At 37.7% G+C, this 21,741-nt stretch overlaps 1 protein-coding gene across 1 annotated transcript; it reads left to right on the top strand.

The window, feature by feature from the left end:
- Positions 1-2,393: 2,393 nt before the first annotated feature.
- LOC114319043 (NEP1-interacting protein-like 1) lies at positions 2,394-4,544 on the top strand. Its single transcript, XM_028266018.2, has 5 exons — positions 2,394-2,952; positions 3,382-3,560; positions 3,698-3,781; positions 3,886-4,053; positions 4,178-4,544. Exons 1-5 carry the CDS (start codon positions 2,784-2,786, stop codon positions 4,298-4,300), a joined length of 723 nt encoding a protein of 240 aa, XP_028121819.1. The 5' UTR covers positions 2,394-2,783; the 3' UTR covers positions 4,301-4,544.
- Positions 4,545-21,741: the final 17,197 nt, after the last annotated feature.

The following is a 21,741-nucleotide window of genomic DNA, read 5'->3' on the forward strand; positions in this document are numbered from 1 at the left end:
CAAACAGTGATTAGTCCCCCACTTTCTGTCCCACCCCCCAGGACAGGATAGTCCCCCATATGGGGGACATGGAGTCCGGCCGGACATGGAGTCCGCCGGACTAAAAAAAAATCAAACGACGGATAAGGTGCACTATTTGGATTACAATCCAAATAGTGGATAGTCCCCCCCTCCTAATCCCCCAATCAAACACAGTTAAAATTAAAATTTATATTTTATAGGTTTAATAGCACACCCATCAAAACACCCACTTAGTGTAATCTGTATATATATATATATATATATATATCCTTACCAATTCTAACAACAATCTTCTCAATACAAGCATTTTATAGGCTGATAAATATATAAATTATCCCAATGTAGACAAGACTAAATTTGTCAATTGGCTTGGATTAGTTAAAATTGTAATTAAAAATACATAACTAAATTAAAATGTTACCGTGAAATAAAGTAACATATTACTGTTTACGTCAGTTTTGATGATATTTTTTTATTTTTTAAGAATTTTGTAGTTAATATAGATTTTATTTGATAGATATTAGTGAGAAGATTATAAAAATATTAATTTTATTAAAAATTGACATTTAAATTAAAAGTTATATTATTTTAAAATATTAAATTACTAAACTAAGTATATTTTGGTACTAGTGGCATGTGCTAGACTTAAATTTTTATCATGAGAGAGCTTGGACCAAATCCCCTTTGAAAAAATAAAAATAAAAATTTTGTTGCATAATTTAACTTAGGGTGACATTAACAATTTTTGATGAATCGAAAAAAGTAAAGAAAAGAAGACCTGATATATTTATGTTTAAATTTAAATTAATGGGTGTGTTTGGTTTGTGTTTGTAGAGGTGATGTTTGGCAAGTGATTTTGTGGCTAAAATAGCCACAAAAGACAAAATGGGTTATTTTAGCCACAACAAACAAAACATCATATTCAACTCATAATCATTACACTCTTTTCTCACAAAAAAAATCAAAAAAGTCAAAAAGTCTTTCCGAAACTAAGCTTTTTAGCACAGGCTAAACTAGCAAAAAAAAATCAAAAAACCAAAAAGCCAACCCACTTCCCAAACAGAGGCAGAGTAGTTTTTGAGATAAAAAGTACGAAAACTTGCTTTGTTTCTCTTTTTTCAGAAATGATTTTGAAAAATTGTTTTGGGAAGAGAGTTTTAAAAAAAGTGATTGATTTGATGTGTATGCGAGAGAAAGTGATTTTGGAAAGTAGGTAATCAAACAAAATTTTGAGATATTTTTTGAAAAAATTTGTTTGGTTTGATTACTCTTAAAAATTTATTTGTAAAAAATTTTTCCCAAAAGTTTTTTTTGAAAAACAACCAAACAAGCCCTAAATTTTTTATTCAATTTCTTACTCAAATTTAGGTTTGGATCAGGGATGGTTCCACCTGAGGAGATCTATCGATTCGCTCCTCCGCAGTCCACAGTAAGGTGATCTTTGAACCATTCGATCCAAACGGACGAGTTTAAAAAAGGAAGATCGATTTAGATTGTACGGCCGAGATCAAACGTATCTAATAATTAATTCGAATTGAGCCCACCAAATGAAAAATATCTCTGCCACCAAAAAAAAAAAAAAAAAACAAAAAGTAAAATTACAAACAAACAAGATGAAATTTACTTAAATTATAAATTACTTATTATGATTTTAGAAATTATATTATATTTTTTATAAATTTTAATTTCATAACAAATAAATCTTTTTATTAATCAAGTTAATTAATAATATTTAATAATGTTAAAATTTTATTTTAATTAATAATTTAGATAATTTTATTATTATATAGATAAATAGTTAGAAATTTGATTTTTTAAATTAATTTTGTTAAATAAAAATTTTTGATAGAGAAATATTTATAATTTTTTAAATCACAAAAAATAATTAATATTTTAAACAAATTTTGGGAGATGTATTTTTAATTTACTAAAAAAAAAAAAGTACACAGAGAGTTCAATATCCATCACTTTCCACATCTCTTTCCCTTTCTCTTTCTCTCTCTTTCTCTCAAAATTTTCCACGTCGAGAAAACGAGTGATAGAAAATTAAACTTCGCCTGTGATCAATTTGTGGACGACTAGCCCCTAATTCCCGATTCTACACGCTCAGGCTCCGTTTGGAAGAAAAAAGTCAGGTTTTTTTTGGCTAAAATAGTCATAAAAAACAAAATAGATTATTTTAGGCACAAAAAACAAAACATCGAATCTAATCCATAATCATTACAATCATCTTTCACAAAAAAAATCAAAAAAACTAAAAAGTCAAAAAATTCTCCTCACACAAACTAAAATAATCCAAATTAAAATAATCAAAAAATAAAAAAGTGAAACCACTTCCCAAACGGAGGCTCAATTTGTCAATTAGAATCTTCGTTTTCTCTCTCGTGTCCTTCATTTTGATTAGCGCTTATACCCAATTTTGTTTTCCTCAATCACAGAGAGAGAGAGAGAGAAAAAACAAAGCACTGTTCATGAAAGAAAAAAAAAGCAGAGCTATAAATGCGAGTCGGTTTATGTGGTTTCTTTTCACCTTCTCTTAACGACTAAGCATACACACAACAAAGTCTCGCTAACCTCTTCTTCTACCTCTTCTTCCTTTTTTTCTTATATATATATATATATATATATAATCGTGTGTGTGTGTGTGTGTGTGTGTGGGGTATGTGAATATTCACATATACACGCATAAATCTTCCTTGGTTTGCTTGAACTAGGCTCATCTTTGAATCAAACCCACGACCCATTTGTTTGATTTGTAATCGATGGAGGTTTATGGATACCCATCTCATTCTCTGCCTTCCTTGTCCTCTGCATCTCCTTCATTTTCGTTTGGGAATTTGGTCGAAAAGGTTAGAGACTTCTTCGGATTTGCGGTTTCTGCAATTATTGGGAATATATTCTCTGCCATCTTCACCTTCTTCTTCGCATTAGGTGCGTTTATCTTCTTTCATTCCTTCAATTTGTTCATAAATTCTGTGTTTTTGTTTATCAAATTGCAGTCAATTATTACAATGTCTCTGTTCCTTGACCTGGGTTTGCAAAAAATTGGACTTACGTTGTGTTCTTTGGGTCAATCATTAGCCTTACCATAATGTTTGTGGAAGTTGGGGTTTTATAATCCAAGCTTTGTTGACATAGTTCAAATTCTCTTACAAAAATAAAAATTTGGGTTTTAAAGATGAACTGTCATTGTGGAAGAGATTTGCATATGAAAAAATGCTTCGGGGTTTATTGTCACTTTTTATTATTCAAGTTTATGTATAGAATTACAGGAACCCAAGAATTGTTCTTTCAATGTTTAAAACTTGAAATTTATAGTGTGTTGTCTACTGATGAATGAATTGCCTTTTTTATATACAGTGGGTACTTTATTAGGAGCCATGACTGGAGCTTTGATAGGCCAAGAGACCGAGAGCGGGTTCGTACGCGGCGCTGCTGTTGGAGCCATCTCTGGAGCTGTTTTCTCCATTGAGGTTTTTGAATCTTCACTTCTTCTCTGGCAATCAGATGAATCTGGAATTGGCTGTCTGCTTTATCTGGTAATCTTTCTATGTTCTTGCAATTTTTGCCCCTTTCATTATATTGTTCCAATTTAGATTATAAGTTTGTTCTGAATTCCACATATTCAATTGCACTTCTCAACTTTACACCACCTGGAAACTTTTGAATTGTCCAGATTGATGTACTTGCAAGCCTTCTAAGCGGTAGACTTGTCCGAGAGCGAATTGGCCCGGCCATGCTAAGTGCAGTGCAAAGCCAGGTAGGTACCTTGCAACACAATTACAAGATTGTCAAAGCTTGAGTAGCAATGAGGACTCTTTTAACTTTCATTTGCTGACGATTTTGATGTGTTTGTTTAATCAGATGGGTGCTGTTGAACCGAGCTTCGATGACATCCCCAATTTCTTTGATATTGGGGGGTCTAAGGGTTTGCCCGGAGATTCAGTTGAAAAGATCCCAAAGATCAAAATCACTAGCAATAACAATGTCGATACCTCTGGGGAGAAAGTTTCATGTTCAGTATGCCTTCAGGTACTAGGATGATTTATTTATTAATTTTTTTTCATCTAATTGATTCTTGTAGACGTGTACAAATTAGATTACTTGTGAAGAACTTAGTCTAATCAAACAACGTGCATGCATTTTATATGTTCAGGACTTTCAGGTTGGAGAGACTGTTAGAAGTTTGCCTCATTGTCATCACATGTTTCACCTACCTTGCATTGATAAATGGCTGGTGAGACATGGTTCTTGCCCATTATGCAGAAGAGATCTTTAGGTTATTATTTTAATGTAAATTATGGAACAAGAAGAGTTCTTTTATTATTCCTTGTTAGTCCTAGGATTACTCTGTTTTGTTCTTAAAAAAAAAAAAACACTTGGGTATACCTTTTTTTCCTGACAACCTTGTGTAATTAGTTTGAGTGCGTGACATAACATGAGCTGGGTCATTGTATTTTATCATCAGTCTGTATAAAACTTTCCAAGTTTTGGATGAATTTTATTGCCCCTCTTTAATTATTGTTCTGTGTATTGTTTTTGGTTGAATTATTGCTTTTCTTGGAACCGAAATTCTTCTTTGTTCCCTTTGATGTTAGAAAAGAAGCTTTGCTCATTGTCCTTTCTTTCGTTTCTGGAGTCTTTATACCAAATCTATGTTTTGAAACAGACTTCTCAGATTTTCTTGAAGTCGTTTTTTTCAAAACGTGACTTTAAGCCTGAAGTCATTGGGTTTGGGAAATCAGTTCAAAACAACTCATATTTGGAAAATTAGTTTTGAAAAGACATTGGTTTGTTAAATAACTCTCATTTCTGCTTTGGTACTGATTTAGATCCCATTCTAGTTTAATCATATTTCTTGTGCAGCATCAATTTACTTCATGGTGGAGTTTTGAGTAACCATTTAAAACAGCCAAACCAACTGTTTCCTCTGTTACTTGATTAAATTTTTTATAGCACCAAATGCATCCTGTGTAATTTAGGAAATTGTGGAGCCTAAACAGCATCTTCCTTACACTGTCTGCTTTCTGTTTGTCTGCCTTATTTGGGATTCTCCATTATGTCATCTTCCCCATATTTATGAAAATTATTTTAACCCTGGAACAGTACTAGTCATACTTCCAATAATGGAGACTTGTTATTTGAAAGCTTTTAAAATACAACTCTTGAATCTCAATATTAAATCTCAGAGTCCTTTTCCCATCTGCTAGTTAATCCACCTTTTTAGCTTTTGAATCTCATCTCTAATTACTGAAATCCCTCTCCATCAATCTTTTGGTTATTTTTTTCCTCCCCATCCCATTGTTCAAGGGTCTAAAGAAGCATAGACACTTGGGAGCCATGTTTGTGTCAGATATGTGTCAGATACCTACAGTTAAGTGGATATAACAAACTATTCACCACCAGCGCTAGAACTGTATATTTGTCTCATTCTTGTTAAAGAATTGACTCTCATTGCCCTAATACCTTTTGCACAATTGCAAACAATATTCCTAGTTTTAAATTTTGTTTATTTCGTCCTCTTTTTCACTTGGTGGTCTCTGTTGAATGGAATTCTATGTTTGAATTGTAGCAAAATCTTTAAACTATTTACAATCTACTATTTGAAACCCTAAACCTTAATAGAGCTGGCTTTAAACTATATTTACAATCTACTATTTAGGAAATTGTGAAACCCTAAACTATTTTCAATCTTTAAACTATATTACTGCAAAGCTTTCACCCATATGTTACACAAACAGAATTATGAATTTCTAGGACCACATTGTGGATAATAGAGCTGGTTTGGATGTCTGAATTAACTGAAAGCGCAAGGACTACAAATGTCAGGATGAGGACGACCCATGCTTGATTAGTTGTTTTCCAATGAGACCCACATAGTGTTGTTGGACAGACCATATTTATTAGGAGTAGGATCCTCTATCTCTTTTGTCTTTTTGTATTTTTCTATCACATGATCAGATCTTACTGATAAAAAAACACATTTAAAAATAGGAACAATTCAAAATAATTATATTTTGGTAGATGTGCAAGTAAGTCTCTGGCATTGATCGCAGTTGTTGTTTGTTCTGATTTACACTTTCATGAAAATGCAATTACTTATAATTATTCTCATGTAAACGTAATGTTTCAAAGAAAATTTGAGATAAAGTGATAGGGATGTGTGGAGTATTTATTTGTATTTGGATCTTGAATTTATTGAGGGATTCATTCTTCCCTCCCCTTCCCTTTCCTTCCATTTTTTTAAATTCAAGATCCAAATACAATATTAAAATAAATTTTTTAAAAATGATTTGAATTTGACACCATAGCCTCGGGAGGAAAGGGAAATAAATTCAGGAATTTGTTTAAATTTCTTTTATTGTGTTTATAAATTACAGGGAAAAGAAAACGCACAATATAAAGAATTTTGCTAGGGTGAATTACATTATCCATCGTTATAGTTTGGGACGAGTTTGAGTTTGGTGCCTACATTTTCAATTAGGTAAAATTAGATCTTACAATTTTTTTAATTAATTTTGTTTAGGTTTTACTTGTCAATCCTCGCTAGGGATTTGGATAAAAAGAACATACATTAACATCGTGCCTACTTTTTCTACTATGTGAAGCTTACATAGACCTCACATAAATATTACATGGTTACTCATGAACATCATGGGAAGCTCACGTGTATGTTGATTATATTAAAAATCTTTTACAAAAAGTTGATAGTTAGATATAATGAGTTGCAATTGAAATTATAAAGACTTAAAATATGATTTTTCATATATGTTAAATGTAAATTGCCAATTCCCAGAGTTTGGCATGAGGCTTGAGAGCATAAACCTTGGTTCTATATATTAAGAAAAAATGTAAATTACCCATTTTCATAATTGAAAAAATACACAATGTTTTTGTTTCTGCTTCCTTCTTTTTTTAATCTTTTTTATGGTGGTGCAACGTAGGATTTTTTTTTTGTTGGTGTGTGTGTGTGAAAAAATCATAGCAAAAGTTGTGTCTCTTACCTTTTGGTAAATAATTTCCCTACGTCTCACTGCCTTGTAATTTCCTCCGTTACCAATTGCATAACATGATGAAAATTTCAAAATACAATAATGTGAATAAAAATGCATGGGAGATGAAGGAATAAAAAGATATGAATAAAAGATCTCTTACTTGGTAGTAAGAGGATCATGTTAAAGGGGTACAAAACATCAATTTTTTCTTTATCTTTTATGAACAAATTTTTTGTTTGTCTCAAACACTCTTTTCACCCTATGATGTTTCAATTTTCAATTAAAAGTTAAATACTTTAACACATACATAAAAATGGAGACAGAGAATCTGTTTAACTAGACAACAATCATTTTCTTCTCTTATAATAATATTATGAAGATTATTCATTATGTTTGCTTCCAGTTTTTTGAAAATATTTTTCAGAAAATTTTACTTTTTTATTTTCCGTATTTTACTGTTTTTACTGAATTTTTTAAATATTTTAAGCAATTTTTAAAATTTTTAGACACACCTAACATAAATACACTTAAAAAGTATAATTTTCATGAAAAAAAAATATTTAAAAATTCACTAAATGTCAAAAATATTTTTGTGTATTTATTATTTTTTTTAAAAAAAATTCACAAATATTTTACTTTTTAGATACATCTAAGTAATGTGTATTTAAAAAAGTAAAAAAAAAATACTTAAAATTTTAAAAACATTCACTAAAAACAAAAAAATACGAAAAAGAAAAAAATTAATTTTAAAAAAAATTGAATTCAGAACACTGAAACCTAACACACTATTATTATTTTGATTATTGCTATTTAAGATTAAAAAAAAAATTAGATCCATTTTTAAGCCAAATGATGTGATAACCAATTAGGATATTGCAGGTAACTCCCTCTCGAAAAATATATTTTCTAATCATCAATCAATCATATTACTTCCACATCATTGAATTTAAAAAATTAATCTAAAAAGTGTACTTGTATATCATTTTCTTATTATTTTTTATCTCATATGTCACCATAACATTGATAACTGATATAAATGATAGAATTTATTAAACTAATACAATAATAACACAACAAATGATAAACAAAACATAATAATATTTTGAGAACATCACATTATGAAACCATTAAGGAAAAAAAAAAACTCTGTATTGTAAACGAAAATCCAACAAAACCATCAAACCCTATGTGGCTTTAGAGCCACCAAATTCAATTCAATAAATACAATACAATCGGGGGGGAGATAGAACTACCACATTGAATGGAAATTGCAATTTCGTGCTATATTTGGACCATGTGTATGAAAAGCACCCAAAATTGGGTGGCCACAACGCATCTACTGCTACTACTTTATTGATGAGATACATATCATACCATTTTAGTTTTTCTTTCAATGCTCTTCCTCAAAATAAATGCCATACATTGGACTGACCGTCCATTCAATGCCCAACATTTTGTGGTGACCTCTGCCAAGGGATTAGGACCTTTTATTTCTAGATTTTTATTTTTTTTATTTTAAAATATGAGTCAAATTATATATTTATTTTTTTATTTCATATACTTTTTATGCCAAATGTATAAAAAAAAAAATTAATTTCTTAATACGTGTATTAAGAAAAAACGTGAATAAAATTCTTAAATAATTTGTAAATATTGAATTATGTTTCGAGATTATCATATTTTGTCATTCACACAAATTATAACAATTGCAAGTGTTTTAAGACCCCAAAAAAAAAAAAAAAAAAAAAAAAGAAAAAGATGTAGGGACTGAATTCAAGTTGATGATTTCTATACAAAGAATTTTTCAATTTAACTAGTTAAACTAATCAAAATCTAAGTTGATGAACAATCAAATCCAATGGTTAAATTTTTTTTTTTTTTGGGCAAAAAAAATATTAATAAAATCAGCAAAGGTATAATAAGGTAGAATAAAACAATGAACCGAATTGCATCACAGCTATACAGATATATTCCAACTAAATTGGCACATGAACTTCAAATAAAATCATATGCAAACACCAAGCTAAACAGTTGAATCAAATTGATTCAAATGGTAAGCAATAATCAAGTGTGTGTGTTTTTTTCTTTTTTTTGACATGGCCCTTCAAAGTTTTCATTAAATTTTTAGTGTGGTTAAAAAATAAAAAATATAACCTATGAAATATCGAAATGCTATCAAAAGGGGCGATTACCAATCCGGGCTGGTTGAGGCCCAAAAGGCCTTGCATGTGGTAGGTTGGGCCAACCCTACAATTTCAGTCTCGGTGGCTGCAAACTCTTTTGGGCCTTCAAGAAATACAAATATTCGTTGTTGAATAATTTATTTGCACATTTAACTAGTGATCTTGTTGAAATAGATATATTCACCCGAATCAAACACAATTCTCTCGCATAGAATTAAACCACAAAACCTACTCCTATTGTGATCCGATTGTATACACTTAGAATTTTTAAGCCTCGTTTGGGAACATGTTAATTTAGTAACTTTTTAACTATTTAGTTAAAATATGAGCTAAAAAAAAATAGTATGTTTGGAATGACTTTTTGTGTTTTTACGAAAAGATGTGCAAAAAGTAGATAGAAAAAAGAATCTTTGACTTTTTGGTATGAATTGTTGATTTTTTGACTAATTTAATAACTTTTTAATTTTTTAACTAAAAATGAAAGTTCCTAAACGAGACCTTAGTTAACGTTTGAGTCATGTATTACATGACTCATTATCTTTGTTTATTTTAAAGGCTTCGTTTGGGAAGCCATGATTTGGGCTTTTTTGGTTATTTTAGCCACAAAAAAACAAAATAGGCTATTTTAGCCATAACAAACAAAACATCACATCTAACCCATAATCATTACATTCTTCTCTCACAAAAAAACTCAAAAAAGCCAAAATGCCAAAAAGCCCTTCCTAGACCAAGCTTTTAAGCCCAAACTAAAATAGCTAAAAAAGTCAAAAAGTCAAAAAACCAACTCACTTCAAAAATACTGCTAGAAAGGTCAAAGAACATTAATTTTTCTATGATGATTTTGTTGTACTTTTACCATAGCAAGACATGTGAACAAAATATTTATCCATCTTCAATTTAAAATTGAAATAAAATAACATTAAAATAAAGATAATTTTTTTTTTTTTGGGAAAAATTATAGTTAGTCCCTATACTTTGGCTTATGTCATTTTACTCCCTATAAGTTCAATTGGATCAATTTTGACCATGTACTTTTTGAATTTGTCTCAAATTGGTCTAATTGTTTTCAATTGTTAGCATTTTTTTTTATGATAAATGCGCACATAAGCGGCATGTGTCACATTTTTTGGAGCAAAATTATAAACTTGATCAATGTAGTGACTATTAACCAATTCTATCAAAAACTCTATCAACATCATCAATTGAACCAAATTAAAGCAAAATTTAAAATTAAGGGGCAAAATTGAGCCAATTGAAACTGTAAGGACTAAAATAACATGAAGTAACAAAATGTAGGGTCTACTAGTGTAATTTGTCCTTTTTTTTATATTTAAATTTCAACTTTAAATCTAGACCATTTAATTATTTGTAAAAAAAAAAAAAATTAATTAATTAGAAAGAGATCCATGATAGGATCGTAATTGCTTAATAGATTATAGCATGAATGTCTGAGAATCTTCCCATGTCATAACAATCCATAACTAATACATTCAAAATCAAGGTACAGATGTTAGTTGTCTTAATAGATAAATAATTATCATGTGATATGATTGAGACTAATTTACAATATACAATCAAAAACTAGCCAATGTAGAGCTTCACTGCTAATATGAAGAGTGGACTATTTCTTGTGACAAATGAAGAAATTAATCAATTATTTTAAGATTAATATTATTCTACAAGTAAAAAGGAGGGGAAACATTCAACTAGTGATCCTTAAACATGCAATATTTTAATTAATTGATTGTTGCACAACCGTTTTATATTTGTGCCCAGGAATTGCTCATGTATGGATAGGACATTGATATAATATGTGGAATTTTTGTTTCATATATATATATATATATTGATGATCGGATGTGTGGACTAGTTTACACAAATCTCAACCAATCTTGAAATTTATACAAAACACCCCATTCACGTGGATCAAGCAAATCTTAGGTAAAGTTCGTGAGCGTGCGTGGCCTCAAAAAATTGATAACACTTAATGAGAGTTGAACTTGAGACCTTGTAGGAGAGGGTTCGAGAAAGGAGTTGAAAAATTCGAAGATCTTCAAGATCCTTGAAGAACAACTTCGAATTCTCTAGAATATGATGAGAGGCTTAGATTCTTCAATAATCTCAACTTAGGAACACAAAAACAAAGGAGATGATGGAGATAAGAGATTGGGTGAAGAATAAGGCAAAATGGCTAGAGAGAGAATAATGGCAAGGCTCTCCCAGGGATCTCCCACTTTCACTCTCAAGGTTGATAATGGAGAAGGGAAATTAGTTCTTTCCCAAGAGTTAAAAATCTCCAAAATCCATCCCTTGTAAAGCTATGGGTGGGTGCTATTTATAGGCACCTCATGATGTAGGATGGAGCCCATGTGCAAGGCACATGGGGGATATTCTCTCTAACCACCTTGTCCGAGGAGGTGACCTCTCCGAGGAGGTGACTTCTCCGAGGATGAGAAAACCCCGAAGAGGAGATTACTCCCTCGGCGAACCCTTCTTCTTAGCCACACCTAACCAATGATCCCCAATCATCCCAAAGGGTCAGGGGTAGTCCCAGAGGACGTCCTGCCGCAAAATATTGCCGAGTCTCATGGACCCCCTGGGATCGTGCCACCTCGACCCGGGTATAGGCTAGTTTAACCGAAGAGTGAATTTGTCTCCACTCACCGTCCTCGGGATCGGGTCCTTTGTTCGAACTCCATTACGCCCATGGTTCTGGTGCGTAGATCCCGGAAAGCTCCGAGCCCGCAAGTATTCTGGGACTCATTAACGGAGCGACTTCTAGATTGCGTCTGAATCCGTTCGAAGCCAAGTATTTCGGAGCTCTAGGTTCGTGGATCCGAACCCTTTCGAGTCCGAGTGCCTCGGATCTCTAGGCTTGCCTAATACCCTTTCGAGTTCCGGGCCTGAGTAAGTCTCTAGGTTCGTGGACCCGAACCCTTTCGAGGCTTACAGCGATTCAATCCGTTTGATGGCGATAAATCTGGGCCCACCGATTCTTGGACTTGCGATAAATTCGGGCCCACTAATCTTGGGCTATTGGGCCTAAATAATTTAGTGGGCTCAAATTAGCCCCTCTTACATTTGCCCCTTGCGTGTATGAGAAATTTTAAATTTCTCAGACATGCATACTGTCATTTCTTCGACCCTGTTTCGCATCACGTTCCCCAAAAAAAAAAAAAAAAATGTTTTGTCACGACAGAGCCTATGGATAAAGTTGATGACGCACTTCAATTTACAGAAAAAATTGACAAGCAAATTTTTTTTTTTTTTTTTTTTTTTTTTTTAATCCAAGCAAATAATAACAAAGCAGCACCTTACCCACTCCACCGAAGTCAAAAGTGTGGTAAATTTTCTCCAAATAAATATCTAAACAATCTGGGTTTGGTGATTGTGCAGGTGTTAAGCCCTAGATGCACTGAATAATTGCTTATGCATTCTTGGGCCACGTCAACGCCTTCAACAAATGGCTGGTTTGTTTATTATAAATAATATACCAGTGCTCTGCTTTGTTTTCGGAGACCACCGCCGCCTCTTCTGTAAATCGAGAAAATTGAGACCACGACGAAACACATTTTTTTTTTTTTACAGTAGATCACAATCCAAGGACCCATTTCGGCACATGCTCTCTCTAAACTAAGATCACCCAGCTTTCTTCTTCTTCAAGCAGCTCTGCTTCTACAATATCGGAGGACTATCGCCATCTGCATACCGCCTGTTGTTGCAACTCTGGGTGCCGCCGCTGTCGGTATTTTACTTTGGTTTAACGACACAACATCTCAGAGATTCAGGCACACCCACTGAAGTCTACCGTCGCTTGCACACCGTATGCTGTCGTAGCTCCGTCGGAACACCAATCTTTCTAGTGTTTTCCAATACACCGTCGCCCAAAACATTTTCTGCAGATCTACCCATTCCATGCGAGAACCAGATGTGGATCTGTCTTGTGCGCGCGACCAGTCAACTCGTACGGCCTGTGTGCTTTTCATCCGTCACTTGCAGCCTCGCTACCGCTTCCAGTCGCTCCTGGCCAACGCCGACCACGCCGCCCACTCAACGCGGCGTTGGTTTGCCCAGCTGCTTCGCCAATTTGGAACCGCCGACTTCGACGTTTGCTCACTCCGGCGGCGCTTGTGTCGTTCTGCTCTTCCTCGGCTTGTCTTCATTCGATTGGCTTCATCTTCTTGATTGTCCAGATCTGTGAGCTCTTTATATATATATATATATGGGTTTTGATTTTCACTCAACTAATTCCATTCCCTTCACTGTTTCAGATTTATTGATCTTTGGATTTCAAGATCTAGTTGAATCTTTGCTCAAAACCTTCTTCCTCCGGCTTCGACGGTCCAATGCAAACCACACACGTTCGCCCTCTCAACGCAACGTGTGTGGTTGCTGACTCTTCTGTGGTACCAGCGTTGCTTCCGGCTTCAACTTATCTGACGCCGACCACGCACGTTCGCCCACTCAACGCAACGTGTGTGGTCTTGCCAAGCCTAGCCCGGTCTTGTTGATCTTGATCGACGCCGACTCCGCTACGTCTTCAACACTGCCTTCGTCCTCAACTGTCCAACACCGACCACGCACGTTCGTCCACTCAACGCAACGTGCGTGGTCTTGCCCAGCCTAGCTCAGTCCTGTTGATTACAATCTATAAAACCTTTCTGATTTCAACTTGTATTTCCAACATCGGCTTCGGACTTCACCCCTCTAACAGTCCCAAATTTGTGAGTATGAAATTCGGCTCCCTCTTCCTCTTGTTGAATATATAAATATATTTATCACTCCATGTTTGATAGTATTGAAAGGAGTAGAACAAACAAAAATTTGTTGTTGTTGTTGTTGTTGCTGTTGTTGATACTCGATGGAATGATTTCAGTAATGAAACTCGTAATGTTGAATATGAATTTTGTTATCGAATGATTGATTGTTGCAACCCCGAGAATATTAGATATCATGCTCGAACTCCTGATGTAGAATTCATCGTAGGACTTGTTGATATGATGAAATACCTAGTTGAATAATAAAGATAATATATTGTTGTTTAACTTGTGGATGCTTGAGAAATACATAGCTGATGCCAAAATTTTGTGTGACCGTTGTAGTTTTACGTCGGCTTGAGATGAACCAGCCCGGAGAGACAAAAACTTGATTGTTGCATTTTCATGAACTCGCTCAGAGTAATAAAATTGTTGTAGCTTAAATAGATAATTATTATTTGTTGATGTTGCCCCATTCTGATAATGCCTGAATCATGATCTGAAATTAATATTGTTTGTCTCAGTTGTCGGCTTTGCTATTTCAGGCAAATGAATTCTTGATTGAAATCCACGACCTCGGGGCCCTTGGAACCCGAACTAATGAGAGCAAGGGCTGTTCCTCGGAAGTCTGAACAGAAGCAAGACTGTCCCTCGGGAGTCCGAAGGTAGCACACACCCTACTTTGGCAAGAAAGATTCCTCTGGAAGATAACCGAGTCTACCAAGCTTGCACCAACAGAAATAAAGATTGTCTCCCAGAAGTCCGAGCAGAAGCAAGGCTGTCCCTCTGAAGTTCGAGCAGAAACAAGACTCTCCCTCAGAAGTCCGAGCAGAAACAAGGCTGTCCCTCGGAAGTCCGAGTGGATGTGCACTTCTACTTTGGCAGCTAATGGAAGCAAAGGCTATCTCTCGGGAGTTCGAGTAAGAGTCCACTCTACTTTGAAAAGAAAGATCCTCGGAGCTCGTATTGATGAAATCAAGGGCAGTTCTTCAGACCCGCACTAATGAGAGCAAGAGTTGTCCCTCGGAAGGCTCTCCCTTAGAAGTTCGAGCAGGAACAAGGCCGTCTCTCGGAGGTCCGAGTGGATGCGCACTTCTACTTCGGCAGCTAATAGAAGCGAAGGTTATCCCTCGAAGCTCGCACTGATGGAAGCAAGATCTGTTCCTCGAAAGTCCGAGGCGGAGAACACACTCTACTTCAACAAGAAAGAACTGACAGAAGTAAGGGCTATTCTTCGGAGGTCGAAATGGGAACACACACTCTACTTCAATAAGAAAGACCCTCGAAGCTTGCATTGATGGAAGTAAGGGCTATTCTTCGGAAGTCCGAGTGGGAGCACACACTCTACTTCAGCAAGAAAGACCCTCAAAGCTTGTATTGATGGAAGCCATGGCTGCTCTTCGGAGGTCCGAGTGGAAGTATACTTCTACTGTGTCAAGAAAACTCCCTTCAGGTTGGTAACTGAGTCTACCATTCCTTTTTCTTCTTTGAGGGGCAACAAAAATTGAAAACTGTTTCAAGCAACATAACACAATGAAAATATACAATGTAGAGAAAATAACTTTTAATGGAGATACATAATATAGAGGAAATAAATTTCTTCATAACATAAGAAAGATAAAACTTCATGCACAATGCAGTAAATGCAAACTGTAAATGTCATAGGTAGACTTCTTTCACGGAATGTTGAAATTTGCCCCTAGAGTTGCAAGATCATTTGGAAAGCTTTCACCAGCTGCTCGGGTTGTGGCCATCATGCACCATCATAGCTATGTCTTTGGATCTTTCTGTACAGACTGATATCCACATCCCCGCAAGACTTTTCATGGATCTGTTGTAGTCGGAAACTTGCTTGTTGTTGGCCAACACACCAGGCTAGGAATCCGGTACCTCCTCGGAAATAAAGTTCACCTTGAATAATTATGAATTGGGCAAGCTTGGCCATAGTCAATTTTCCAACTTTGCTTCTGAGTTGTTCGAGGACTTTTCCTCTCCAGTCCTTCGGAAGGCCTTTGTCTTCAGGTATTATCGAAGGCTCTATTCTCTTCTTGATAATAATTGTCGCCTCCTCCTCTGGGATATCAACTCCTGCCCTTAATGTAGCGAGGGCGTCTGAAAACTTGTTGTCGGAACAAGGCATATGCTCTATTTCGACCTTCTGAAATTTGTCAAGAAGCCTTCGGACTGTTGTTCGATATGTGGCCAAGGCAGGCTCCTTTAAGACGAACTGTCCTGAAATTTGCTTCACTATCAACTTTGAGTCCCCCCGAATCCGAATCTTCTTGATACTGTGCTTCTCAGTTGCTATCAAGCCTAACATAAGAGCCTCATACTCGGCTTCATTATTCGAACAATGGAAATCCAGTTTATAAGACAAATATAACTTTTCCCCATTTTTGCTTGTAAGGACTATCTCGGTTCCTCCTTTACCTCCGGCTGCTGCTCCGTCAAAGCTCAATGTCCAAAAGCTTTCCTCGAAAGCCATAGCTGCATGTACCTCTCCTCTTACTTCTTCATTCACTGGTTCATAGTCACCACTTGGAATTTGAGCAAGGAGGTCAGCTAAGGCTTGGCTTTTAATCGCCTTGGGGGCTACACATGTGATCTCGAATTTACCCAGTGCTAACAACCATCTTGCCACCTTCCCGGTTATAGCAGGCCTGCTGATGAGGTATCGGATTGGATCACTCCTAGTAACAATCTGAATCTGATGTGCTAAGAAGTAATGTCTGAGCTTTTGGGCGGTGAATACCAAAGCTAAACAGTGTCTCTCTATTGGAGTATATCGGACTTCTGCTCCTCGAATCTTCTGGCTGATGTAATACACCGGGCGTTCTGCTCCATCTACATCTTGGACCAATAATGCCCCTATGGACTTGGGGGTTGAAGTTAAGTACAACATTAGAGGCACCCCGGGCTGCGGGGCTATCATGGTCTGAGGCGAGGTCAAGGCCGCCTTGATTCTCTCAAAGGCCTTTTGGTGCTCCTGGTTCCACTCGAACTTGGCATCTCCTTTTAACAATGAGCCGAAAGGGGCAGAGATCTCTGCAAGTGATGGGATAAACCTCCGAATATAAGACATCTTCCTGAGGAACTTCTTTAACTCCTTCTGAGAATGCGAGAGAGGCATGGCTCTGATAGATTTGACCTTGTCTTCATCTGCCTCGATACCATGCCTATATACAAGAAACCCGAGGAACTTCCCGGCCGTCACCCCGAAAGCACATTTGAGAGGATTCATCCTCATTTTGAACTTCTGGCACCTCTTGAATACCTTCTCAAGGTCTCGGAGATGGTCTTCTTCTTTCTTGGATTTCACCACTAGATCATCAACATAATCTTCCATCTCATGATGGATCATGTCATGAAAGATTGCAGTCATAGCCCTTTGGTAAGTTGCACCGGCATTTTTGAGTCCGAAAGGCATGACTGTATAGAAGAAGTTTCCGAGAGGTGTTCTAAAAGCGGTCTTTTCTGCGTCCTCTTCAGCCATCTTAATCTGATTGTATCCACTGAATCCATCCATGAATGAGAACATCTGGTGTCCCGAGGTAGTATCCACGAGGGTGTCGATGTGAGGAAGAGGGAATTCATCCTTCGGGCAAGATTTGTTCAAATCTCGAAAGTCTACACATACTCTGATTTGGCCATTCTTCTTCTTTACTGGCACGATGTTTGCTAACCACGTGGGGTACTGTATTGGCCGGATGAAACCAGCCTGTTGAAGTTTTTCAATCTCCTCCTTAATCTTCTCTTCGAGATCTGGATGATATTTTCGAGCAGCTTGCTTAATTGGCTTGGAGTTTGGGAACACATCAAGATAGTGAGAGACTAGGTCAGGATCTAGTCCGGGCATTTCCTTATATGACCAAGCAAACACATCTGAGTATCGGCTTATCAACTTTAACAACTGTTCTCGCTTTTCTGGGCTAAGGCTCGAACTTACGAATACCGGCCTCGGTGCATCTTGTCCATCACTCAGATCTATTTCGATAAGTTGTTCAGGCTGAGGCTTCGGCCCATCTTGCATACATTCTGGAGCCACTTCAGGCTTTATTACTATATCATTGTCAGGAGGCTCTTCTTTTGACTCGGAGTCGGTGACTGAAGAAACCGACTCCCCGCACCTTCATAAATAATACACCATCTTGCCTCCTTCTCGAACTTTCATCACCTTCCGAGGAATAGGCGGACTTTCTGGTCTAGACATCGCCCGCTTACTTGATTCTGTCATCGGCTCCTTGTCATCTTTGATATCCTCCCAACGAGGAATTTTGACCCCTCGAGGCTTAGAGGTGGTGGGAACTTCTTCGACAGCCAGTTCGGTGAAGTAGATGGCATCAGAATAATGAGCTTCATGGATCTCGAACGGCCTTTCTGTAGCCTGAATTGTCACCGTCTTCTTTCCCCATTTAGCTTTAACACACTGATGATAACTTGATGGTACAGCCCCATATCTATGCATCCAGGTCCTCCCTAGAATGATGTGATAATTTGCCTCAGAATCGATAATATGGAACTTGGTGGCCGAGCGAATCTCTCCAACGGCTAAATCAACTGTTACGCATCCGATAGTAATTCTCCTTTCTCCACCGAAGCCAGTGATGACTATCGGCTGCTTCACAATGCGTTCTTCAGAGATTCCGGCTTTTTCTAGAGTAGCGCGAGTCATAATGTTGATAGAGGCTCCACTATCTAGAAAGGCCCTTTTGAACTCAACCCCGTTAATAAAAACAGTAACATAAAGCGGGCGATTGTGAGAAAAAGGATACTTTCGATCAGCCTCGGAGAAAGTAATGGCACTAGATTGCTCTTTTGCCTTCCTCGGGATAGACCCCTCAGTCGACATGCATTCCTCATGGTGTGCCTCGGCTATATTAATGATAGACTTGGTGATTTCCGTTCTTGCCTCCCTGGAAAGTCCAAGCTGGTCAAAGAACTGCTTGAACTTTACACAGTCTTGCAGGGTTTTGGCATAGTGATCCGGATCTTTTTCCACTCTTGGAGGCTCGTAGTTAACCATCTCATCGGTCTCCTCAAAATAAGATGCCACATAAACATGGTGTCCTCCTCTTCCATAGTATTCTTCTCCTCCTTCTGGATCAAAGGGATCATCGCCATGAGTCATAAATGTTCTGCCCTCTGGATCGAGAGCACTTCCATAGTAAACTTGCTCACCCTCTGGCTCGAGGATGTCGTCCAGATAACAGTCATCGTCATCGAGATTAGCGATAGCCTCGATCATTGGGCCTTCATAAGCTATCATAGCAACATTCTTGCCCTTGTCTCGGTGTTGAGGATACGGTTGTTCTCGGATGTCTTGAGTCCCTCGCTTTTTGAACCTCAATTCGTCTGCCTCGACTTTATCTCTGAAGATTTTCCTGAGAGTCCAACACTTCTCTGTCGGATGTTTCAATGTACGATGGTAGACACAAAATTCAGGGCTCTCACGGTCCTTTTTTGATGGCATTTCTTCAACATAAGGAAATTTTAGCTCTCCGTCAGCCACCCATTCCTTAACTAGAGCTTTCACTTCCTCGATTCCACATGGATAAGAAACATTCCCCTTTTCACCATTATATTGCTTTCTTTTCTGGCCCCTATGACCTCCTCCTTGTGAATTTCGGGTATCCGGGGCAGAGGCAGCAGCAACGATAGGTCCACGAGATGACTTGAAACTAGTCTTGTAACTGGCTTTAAATCCGGACTCCTGAGCCTGAGGAATGCTAATGTTCCGAGCTGCTTCTATTAATGCCGAGAAGGTGGGTAGCTTGTGGTTAACTAGAAACATTTTGTACCTGCTCAATGCCCCTTCTAGACAAATTTGAACCAGATAACTCTCCTCAACTGCTTCATGACAATCCACGGCCTTGTCCTGAAACCTTTTGACGTAGTCAAGGATGTCTTCACTTTCTTGTTGCTTCTCTTTACACAATGTAAGTGTGGTCACCTTCTCCGCCACTTGAAAGAACTTGGAGTGGAATTTGTTAACCATTTCCTCCCAACTTCGGACAGAGTTTGGGGCCAAATTAACATACCAACTATATGCTCGGTCGGTGAGGGACTTAGAGAATTCTCTCAGTCGGAGGACGTGGTTTGAACCATGAATACCTAGAGTCTCGATGAATCGCACAACATGTTCTCGAGCATTTCCTTGTTTGTCGTCGAACTTGATGAACTTCGGCACTGTATACCCCTCAGGGTATGGATAGCTCAGCATCTCAATGGGGTAAGGCGGCTTGACGTCTGGATCAGGCAAAGAGGGTAAGGTCCTCTTGCCCCGTTCGAGATCGAACATGGCCTGCACATCGGCGAGAGTGAGAAACTGTTGAGGGAGAGAGTTTGATGGTGGTATTCCCGGGACTTGGCTTATGTACCCGAAGATTGAGCTAGGGGCGTCTTGGCCATTCTGGTGCTGCGAATTCATCATTGGTGAGGACATTTGACGATACTGGCCATCAGCGCCTATAGACAAGCCAGTTGGTGATGGGATATTGAATTGAGGCCCATAGAGTCCACCGCACGGCGCCGCTATACCGGGTTGTGCTTGCAGATTTGTTGTCGGCACCAAAGGAGGCCCGCTTGGTGCTTGGGTAACATTCACTGGTGGCGTAACAAGATTAGGTACGGGCATAGCTCCCTTTTGCGCCATCATGCTCCTTATGTTTTCCTGGACACCAGCAGTCGTTGGAGCGCCATTCATTACACCAGAAACTCCCCTAGTCACCATTGGATCTTGGCTCGGCACGCCATGGAGCCCGGGCATGGGCAAACTGCTGCCGCCTACTGTGGTTTGAGCATGTGTTACTGTGGCCGTGTTGCCATGAGCCATAGGCTGATTGGGGCCTACTTCTCCTTGGATTTGATTTTGCGCTCCGGCGGGAATAACTCCACCACCAGTTTGATTTCCGTTTGGCGCCGGTGCAAAGTTAGAACTCATCACCAACATGGTGTGAGTGAGATTCTGAAGAGTGGTAAGAATCTCTTGCTGAGTATTTTGAAGTCCTTGAATGGCTTTAAGCAAAAGTGGTTGATCTGGAGCCATGGTTCTGTCATCACCACCATTAGAGGATCCTTGTTGGAGTTGTGTGGATTCCAGATCTCGTTGAGACCATTAAACAATCCGCCTCCCCAGTGGAGTCGCCAAAATGTAGGAGAGGGTTCGAGAAAGGAGTTGAAAAATTCGAAGATCTTCAAGATCCTTGAAGAACAACTTCGAATTCTCTAGAATATGATGAGAGACTTAGATTCTTCAATAATCTCAACTTAGGAACACAAAAACAAAGGAGATGATGGAGATAAGAGATTGGGTGAAGAAGAAGGCAAAATAGCTAGAGAGAGAATAATGGCAAGGCTCTCCCAGGGATCTCCCACTTTCACTCTCAAGGTTGATAATGGAGAAGGGAAATTAGTTCTTTCCCAAGAGTTAAAAATCTCCAAAATCCATCCCTTGTAAAGCTATGGGTGGGTGCTATTTATAGGCACCTCATGATGTAGGATGGAGCCCATGTGCAAGGCACATGGGGGATATTCTCTCTAACCACCTTGTCCGAGGAGGTGACCTCTCCGAGGAGGTGACTTCTCCGAGGATGAGAAAACCCCGAAGAGGAGATTACTCCCTCGGCGAACCCTTCTTCTTAGCCACACCTAACCAATGATCCCCAATCATCCCAAAGGGTCAGGGGTAGTCCCAGAGGACGTCCTGCCGCAAAATATTGCCGAGTCTCATGGACCCCCCGGGATCGTGCCACCTCGACCCGGGTATAGGCTAGTTTAACCGAAGAG

This window comes from Camellia sinensis, chromosome 1 (genome assembly GCF_055761805.1).
Source record: "Camellia sinensis isolate YWXY chromosome 1, ASM5576180v1, whole genome shotgun sequence".
NCBI lineage: Eukaryota > Viridiplantae > Streptophyta > Magnoliopsida > Ericales > Theaceae > Camellia > Camellia sinensis.

Excerpts from the sequence above, each read along its gene's own strand:
- LOC114319043 (XM_028266018.2), top strand. The coding sequence starts at position 2,784 with ATGGAGGTTTATGGATACCCATCTCATTCTCTGCCTTCCTTGTCCTCT. Across the intron at positions 3,561-3,697 it reads TTGGCTGTCTGCTTTATCTG|ATTGATGTACTTGCAAGCCT; the intron begins GTAATCTTTCTA and ends TGAATTGTCCAG. Across the intron at positions 3,782-3,885 it reads TAAGTGCAGTGCAAAGCCAG|ATGGGTGCTGTTGAACCGAG; the intron begins GTAGGTACCTTG and ends TTGTTTAATCAG.